Source organism: Triticum urartu, chromosome 7 (genome assembly GCF_003073215.2).
Source record: "Triticum urartu cultivar G1812 chromosome 7, Tu2.1, whole genome shotgun sequence".
Taxonomy (NCBI): Eukaryota; Viridiplantae; Streptophyta; class Magnoliopsida; order Poales; family Poaceae; genus Triticum; species Triticum urartu.
In genome coordinates this window covers 506,306,169-506,314,161 of record NC_053028.1, presented here as the reverse complement: position 1 = coordinate 506,314,161, position 7,993 = coordinate 506,306,169, and the positions used below count along the sequence as shown (strand labels likewise).

The 7,993-nt window shown below is 42.9% G+C and overlaps 1 protein-coding gene across 2 annotated transcripts; it reads right to left on the bottom strand.

The window, feature by feature from the left end:
- Positions 1–235: 235 nt before the first annotated feature.
- Positions 236–5,577, bottom strand: LOC125519000 (uncharacterized protein C57A7.06-like). 2 transcript variants are annotated; one of them, XM_048683885.1, is made up of 11 exons: positions 5,100–5,577; positions 4,776–4,899; positions 4,070–4,521; positions 3,698–3,913; positions 3,308–3,628; positions 2,828–3,187; positions 2,669–2,749; positions 2,490–2,582; positions 2,037–2,408; positions 1,802–1,933; positions 236–824 (listed from the first exon to the last, which is right to left on the bottom strand). In XM_048683885.1, the coding sequence occupies exons 1-11, from the start codon at positions 5,451–5,453 to the stop codon at positions 654–656; spliced, it is 2,676 nt and encodes an 891-aa protein (XP_048539842.1). In that variant the 5' UTR covers positions 5,454–5,577; the 3' UTR covers positions 236–653. The 2 variants fall into 2 exon arrangements, with proteins under 2 accessions (XP_048539842.1, XP_048539843.1); XM_048683886.1 differs by having other exon boundaries at positions 322–824; positions 2,037–2,405.
- Positions 5,578–7,993: the final 2,416 nt, after the last annotated feature.

Here is a 7,993-nt window from a genome sequence, read left to right as displayed (position 1 = left end):
CAATGTGGCCCAGTGCGGTGTGGTGGCTTTGGTATCCAGAATAGATTCCTCACATGACGCACTGGGCGGTGGCTAACGTACGTCTGATCTGGCCTAAATGGATTGCCGCGTCGAAGGTCTAAAAGTGTTTCGGACCGAACATATGTGAGACTTTGATTTCTCTAATTTAACAAATGTGAGACTTTGATTTCTCTAATTTGAAGTTTATACATGAATGGCTCAGAATTCATAAATTAAAGGTAGAAAATATTGGTATTCGAACTTTAAGATTTGAGAATACATACTATGGAAGACCTGTTGAATCTAGGAGCAGACGAGACGAGAAGCAAACGGTGCTCTTTAATTTTGTGCTACATATAGATACCACATAGAAAAAAACACTACACTAACTTGCGACTTCCCGCGTACAAACATATTTCGGCCCTGGTGCAGGAACCAGCTGCAAAATTTCAAATCTCAATACAGCACAGGTGTGTGAACAATGGCACCCCAAAACCCCCGCTTCCAATAGCCAAACCAAAGCTGTCGTTTGACTCCATGAGAAGAATCTTTGTATACTTCTCAAGTGTTTGAAAATAGCCATGGCAAGAAAACCCAGGTCCGCATTCTGTTATGCGCATCTCTCACCACATTAACTGGGTACTACTGTCTCATCAAGTCCTCCGATGTGAAGCTGTCCTCTTCGCTTGTTTCGCAGACGCCTTCTTTATGTTCGGGTTCGGTTTTACTCTCTGAATGACCCGCTTGAGTTCATCAGGCTTCTCATGCGGATCAATTTCCCCGTACTGTATTGGCTTAATAACAACACCAGGCTTCTTCACAATCTGAAAGGTAGGACAGAAAACAGCAATTAGAACCATAGAAGCGTGTCTTAATCAACTGCATTAAGGAATCAAGGGGTTGACAAAAAGTTAATGTATTGGTCATTGTTGCTTCAAGATAATTGTCCACAACCTCAGATTCTTGTTTCAAAATAACTGTATCAAGGGAATCAAGGGTATAGTTGTTTGGGAAGTTTCCACTTTTGTGGCCATAACCCACATGCCACTATGCTTCATTTGTTATCTATTATCTAACTTATAAATAATTTATTTTAAATTAGAAGGTGATCAATTGGAAATAAGATACCCCTTAGCTTGAGCTTAAGACAATTTGAGATAAAATATCACTGATAGATCGGCCATACTGCCCGGCCATCCTTCTGGTGCTATTTAACCTCACAAACCCTAGTTCATGACAGATTTATACCCGTAATAAATGCTTCAGGAGAGGATAAGTGGATGCAGCTAGTATGTCATCTAATAGGGGTATGAATGGTCATTTCTTAGAATTGGTGCTTTTTCAGTCTGCGTGTCTGTTGGGTTGTCGAGAATTATAGTTAAACTTAGCTAAGTACAAAATTAGAGCCTGGAGACTTAAGACGATGTACAAGTATTTCCAAGTCAAGAGTGTTTTACTATTCTGGTAAGAGAAGTATTATAATCAAGAAAAACATTATCATCAAATGTGGTTTACTATTCACGGAAAAGAAGTCTTATCATCAAGAAAGATTAATCATCAAATATATGTACATAACATTCTCTATCCAGAATGTTAAATATAATAAACAAAATGAAAATCCTAAACGAGCTTATAAACAAACACCTTGGTTGCATATGCACAGGAAATAAACTTTCACTGTACATGCAGTAGGATGAATAGTTGTAACTTCCAAAGTGCAGCTTTGGATCACTCCACACAACCATTAATAATCTTAAATGCTTAACAGCTTCATGCATCAGCTAGATATAGATGTACTTACCGCAGGTCGGTTAAGAGCAGAGAGTGATATTGCTGGGTTGAAATCAGGTCCAAGAGGCATACGCATGCTATTTTCATACACATCATTTGAGGTGTATGGGAAAGGAAGATTCGTTGCTAAAAGTTTTTCAGCCTGCAAACAGCAGAGTACTCCAAATTATTGCTTAATAGCAACAGTTCATGGTCAAGTAACATCCCAGAAACAAATATGATATATAACAAGGCACATATTTTACCTTCTTGTCAACATGTTCAGAAATAATAACGTGTTTTAGCTTTGCATCCTTCCTACTCTTTAAGGTTTCTTCCCTCTTCCTTTTGGCATCTTCATGTTCTTTCACCATCCATGAAGGAAGTCCTCTTTTCTGTTGTACATGAGTCCACTGCCCCCAACCAGGAACAAGTGCAGGTTCTTCAGGTTCAGGATTTTCTTCATTTAAAGCTTCCACTTTATCTTTCACAAACTCAGCTTCAACATCATCACCAGCAAAAGCTTGACGTATAAGATCAGCTTGCGATGGAAGTTCATAAGTTTCCTTTTCATCAGAGACAGTCAAGAAACCGTCAACCATCTCTTCCTCAGAATCTGAATCAGAATTGTGAGGCTGCTACTCCCCCAAAAAAAACAATGAGTAACCATAATCAACTTGATTAGAAAGTAGGAACCAACGTCGGTGCTGAAGGCAAACCTTAGGGTTTGAATCCACAGAAGGGATCTGCACTTTGGAGTTATTGCCACTCTCTTTAATATTGTTACCACCATTTGTTTTGCTATTTTTGACCTGGTCAGTAACAAAAGTTACAGATATGGAAGAGAAATATGGCAAGGAATCAAAGAGCTTTCAACACAAGGTGCCAGTACAAGTACCTTCTTCCACGAATTATCCGCTAACATTCGAACTTCAATGTCTGTCTTTGGGCCTGGGCTTTTTCTAGTACCATCAAAGCTCTACATGGGATTATACATAAGATTTCTATGGTAAAAACCATATGATACTGCAAAAGTGTAAAGGTTAGAACATCTTACAACGTATAGATCATTCTGTTGTTCATCGTCGAGCAGTGCAGTCCCAAGTTGGACATCATCTGCTTTGTTATTCGCATATTCTGCCTTCTTATTTACTTCACTGCTGTCGAAATGTTGACCAGAGTCAGAGTCATACTCACTGTCACTGTTCTTGTCAGCATCACCTAATTTTGGCCTCTTGTTTGCCTCTTCATGTGCCCTTTTCACAGGCCCAAAAGTTCTTTTACCTGTCACCTTCATTGAATCTACATTCTCCTCGGTGTTGTCATCCTCCAATTTCCTTAAGGATTCCTCCAATTCTTCATAATCTAGCCGTGTTTCCTCATAAGTTGCATCTGCACGCTTTTTCATAGCACGCTCCTGCAGATAAGAAAATAATTATGATGATGGGTTGTGTGATGCAACAGCAGCAACGCAAGCAAAATTATATTTAGTAAACATATGCACAAACAGGAACACGATGTAAAACTGAAAGCGCACCATGAAAGGCAATGAAAAAACTCCAGACTTTGGAATCTCATTATCTTCTTCAATCACTTTACGAATCTTTTCTTTCCCTCTGTTCAGAAGCTTTGCTTCTAATTTGCTTTCATCTTCTTCATCATCATCATCGTCATCAGAACTTTCATCACTACTACTAGATCCATCTTTTATGGAATTCATTTTTCTAGTAAGAAGAGCATGTTGTTGGAGTTGTGCTGTAATAGCATCTCGAGTGCCATCGTCTTGAACAGACAAACCACGCTTCAAGATTCGCTTTGCCCATTTCGAATTATTCTTGTGCTTCAGTGTCATCCTTTCCTGATAGATAGATTAGCAAAGTTAACAGGGAGATACACAAGGGAATTGTCAAAATAAACTATGAATTACCTCTGCACGCTTAAATTCTAGTTTCTTAGCAGAGTCTTTTGCAGCTTCAGGATCTGCTTCCAAGTCTGCTGCCTTCAGTTTGTCCTTCTTCAACAACCGGTGGAAAGTCCTGGACTTAATCTTCTTCACGCGTTTTGCTTTCATTTCATGACGAAACAGAAGGCTGCGCATTTTAGCAAGACGATTTTGGCGCTCTCTCACATCCTCCACCTCCATCTACACAAATTCATGAACCTATTAGCATAGGAACTTCTGAGCTCTGAAGCTTGAAAATTACACATTATCACTAAATATGCCCAGTCAGCAAACCAATAAGCATTAACACTCATCAAGTACCTAACTGATCTAGTGAAGTGAGATAATGCAGCATACCTTGTTAAGTTCCAAGATTTTAGCACCATCATTCTTGTGTGCTTCCATAATTTCTGTGTTGTTAAACACACTGGCCATCTGCTTCTCAAACGATGACCTTGGTTCAAATTTGCTAGCAATTGCCCCAACAGTATCAACACCTAAGTTCAAATCATTTTCAAAGCGAAGTGTGGCAGCTTCCCGGTTGTCCTTCACTATCCGCTCCCACTTGCCGATTTCCTTCTTGGATAGGACGTATGCCACACTACGGTCCATCTTGTCCCTCTGCCCTTTTGGAAGTGGGGGCTGCACGACCATTGGCTTTTTCTCCTGCTGCTGGACCATCTTACGTATCTTGCTATACCCAGGCTTATCCTGGATATTATCCAAGAGATCATGAATTGTTACCGGACCATCTCCAGGCTGCAAAAGCAGCTCCTGTGCCTGTTTCTTCTCCTTCTTCTTCCTATTGCCTATTCAAGAATGATACAAATCGGTTAAATCTTTATCATGATCTTTAGAATGTCATGACAAGGACCAAACTTTCATGCACGGCATTTTTTAGTTCAACATCTTTGGTTAAAAACCCTACAATATGTGTAGGGGCTAGCAACTGTTACAAAACACAGAGAAATTCAGCATAAGTGACCCAATTTTGTTCCATGATAGGTACAGCAATCTCCTAGGAGTATATAACTATCTAACTAATATGCCCCAAATGTATTACCATCGAAGGCTTCTCTAGGCATTCCTGTCGTTTCCTGGAGTATTCTTATCTGCTTCTCCTCGTCCACATCTCCGTCATCGTCTTCTTCCATATCCTCGCCTTCATCCGAAGGCACATCCTCGTCCTAAAATATAAGCACAAATGTTTACTATAGCTTTGCTTCCAAATATGCATGTAGTTTAACACCAAGATCTCTTTGCTGGTAGAAACCACCTCGCCATTTTCTTCTACAATGCACACCAAGAGCCGAAGACCCGCAAAGTTGCATCTTTACCGCTGAACCAGAAGCTAAAATCACGCGCACAGGGGAGAAGTGGCACATACCGCATTGGAGCCGTCGCTGTCGAAGTCGTACTCGTACTTGGCGACGGCGTCGTAGCGGTCGTTCTTGCGCGCCTCCTCCTCGGGCACCCCCTCCTCGTACTCGTACACGTCCTCGCCCACCACATCATCCTCGTCGTCGTCGTCGTTGTCGGAGCCCCGGTCGCGGGCAGGTCCCAGCGACTCGAGCTCCCGGCGCAGCTTGTTGGGGAGATGAGGCCCGTGGCTGCGCTTCTCCCCGGGCCTCCCCGCCCCGCCCCTGCCCCTGCCCCGGCCGCGGCCCCTCCCGGTGCCGCGTGATGCTCTGGGGGTCAGGGTATTGGTTCTCGCCTTTGCGTTGGGCTTCGTTCCGCCCATGGCGTCGGTGGTGGCTGGGATGCGTGCTCGATGGGCGGCTACAGCGGCGCAGCCAAGCGCAAGGCGGCGGCGGCGGAAGGTTTAGGAATCAGGAGGAGGAGAGAAGAGGGCGATGCCACGGCGGGCTGGGAAGGCGCCCAGTTAAGGACTCTACGCCGCTGCTACTGGGCCAGGCCCATTTTCAGCTTTTGCGTGGCTGTTCGCTAAGGGTTTTCTGGTTTCTGTTCCGATTTTGCCAGTTTCTTTTTTCTGTTTTCTTCTTTCCTTCACTGTTTTCCTTTTCTTTTCTGCTTATTTTTATTTTTACAGCTTTCTGTTTTCTTGCAAGTTTTTTACAAGTATTTTTCCCATTCTGAGGTCGACAAGGAAGTATGGATCGGCCATGGTGATAGGGTTTGGCTAGAAGAGTAGGGAAGCAGGCAAGGAGGTAGAGTGGACGAGGAGGTGGAAAATGGGTCTAGAGATGGCGGTGGAAGGGAAGGTGAGAAGGAGAAGATGAGAGGCAGGACTGCATGAGCGGATAAGAAAAGAGGCTCCACTAGCCAGCTTGAGAAGAAACCGAGATCAAGCCCGTGGAAAGCACACACACGCGCCTGGGGAATGAATCCACTTTTGCATTCTCAATACTAGGGGGCCTTCTCCGATCGATTGCTTTCACTGCTATTTCCCAGATTGGCGAAATGACCTTTCGTCTTGCTTCCATAAATAAAATAATAAAATGTGTTTTTGTCTGAAGAAGAAAAAGGAAGATAGCTCAGCAAATGGCATTCAAGTAAAGTCAAGAAAGAGGCCTTGCTTTTGCATAGGAAGGAAACAATTGACTCGGGTAATTCATAACAACTGATACACCATAGGTTGACCCAACCCAGTCTCTCTCATACTAAGGTTGCCTCCTCGCAGTTCTCCCTTTAACACCAACTGTAAATAAGAACCAAACCGTCTTACGACGTTCTAAACCCAACTCACGTGCCACTTTCATCGGCAAACAACTAGACCCTTGGGACCTTCTTCAACCCATGATGTGATGAGTCGACATCGAGGTGCCAGACAACTCTATCAATAAGAGCTCTTGGGAGTCATAAGCATCTTATCCCCAACGTTCTTTTGATCCATTGAGGAAGAGCCCTTCCACACAAGACTCTCGAATCACTATGGCTGACTTTCGTCTCTGTTCGACCAGTCAGTCTCACAATCAGGCAGGTTTATACAAAAAAACTAACCCAATGATTATTCATGATTCCATCCATAATCAATTCTCTATACTACTTTGCAATGAAAAGATGATTGTTTGTTATAGTAAACTTCAATTAAAAAGATGTGAAGTTTGATAGTGAATTCACATTCCTAATAAGTTTGCTAATTTTAGTCATTCTCATTCAAATCTACTCCTAAGGCATGTGAAGTACCAGTTGTGGATAGATCCTTTGGCAGAGTATCAACTTGAGATTCTTCTTTCACCCTCCAAGAGTTCGGTTATTTTCCTTCTATATAAGAATGGGACGCAGCGGCTGAGCATGCCGATTGATCGGACTAGCCAAGTAAGGGCCCATTCACTTTTATAGAAAAATAGGTGTATCACGTAAAAGCTTCTCTTTATGAAAACACCTCTGAGTCATCTATAGCCGCCAAATCCCTTTTGATTCTTTCTGTTAGAGGTGCCTTTCAATTTTAACCTTGGTGCTGCATTTCATAGATACCTCCGCTATTACAGCAATGTAATTCTCCACTGATGGGAGGAATTGTAGCTCTCATGCCCAACGCGAACCATCACTAGACACATATGAGCTGAGTAGCGAGGACGGGGACGACACGTGAAAATCAAGGAATACCCCTGCTCAAGAGCCTAAACCACGAGCATAACCACCACAACCCCTCTCTAGCTTACAAACCAGACCACAAGGACGACCTGTTGTCCCTAACACATGGGGTCGAGCAAAGAAACTGAGGAGTAGATCCACACGAAGACAAGGAGGTGGGAGAGGGAGGTTGGGGTAATGAGAAAATAAGTGGCAATCATTGATCAGGATCCAAACTAGCAATGAACTGAATCGCCACCATTGTAGTGGCCCCGAGAATCTATCTTATTCAACATGTATTAAGAAGAGAGATAAGTCACCACATAGCTCACATATAGCTAATACATTTATCAAACTACTCCTGTCAAAGGATTGTCACGCCTGATGTTGTATGCTAACCCCAGATGGTTATATCATCTCCAACAGGCCCCATAAAAAATTACCCTAAAAGTGGTTTTGCTGAGTGCTCGTTTAATTTAGGGGAGGCTCATAGGGGAAGTGTTTTAGTAGATGACGTAAATATATTCCTCTAAAATCAGTCTTTCCCCTATTTTCTCCATAAAATAATGTACAAATGGTCATGCGCGGTGCGCGGTTGGCAGTGGTTGTGATGGCGGCATGGCGGCCGGTGGTGACGCGATGGACTCCGACAGTGGCGTGTTGACATGGCATTTTAGGGGAATGCTTATGAGAAGGATCATCTTCCCCTAGATGAAGGGGAAGTTGGGCAGATTATAGGGGTTC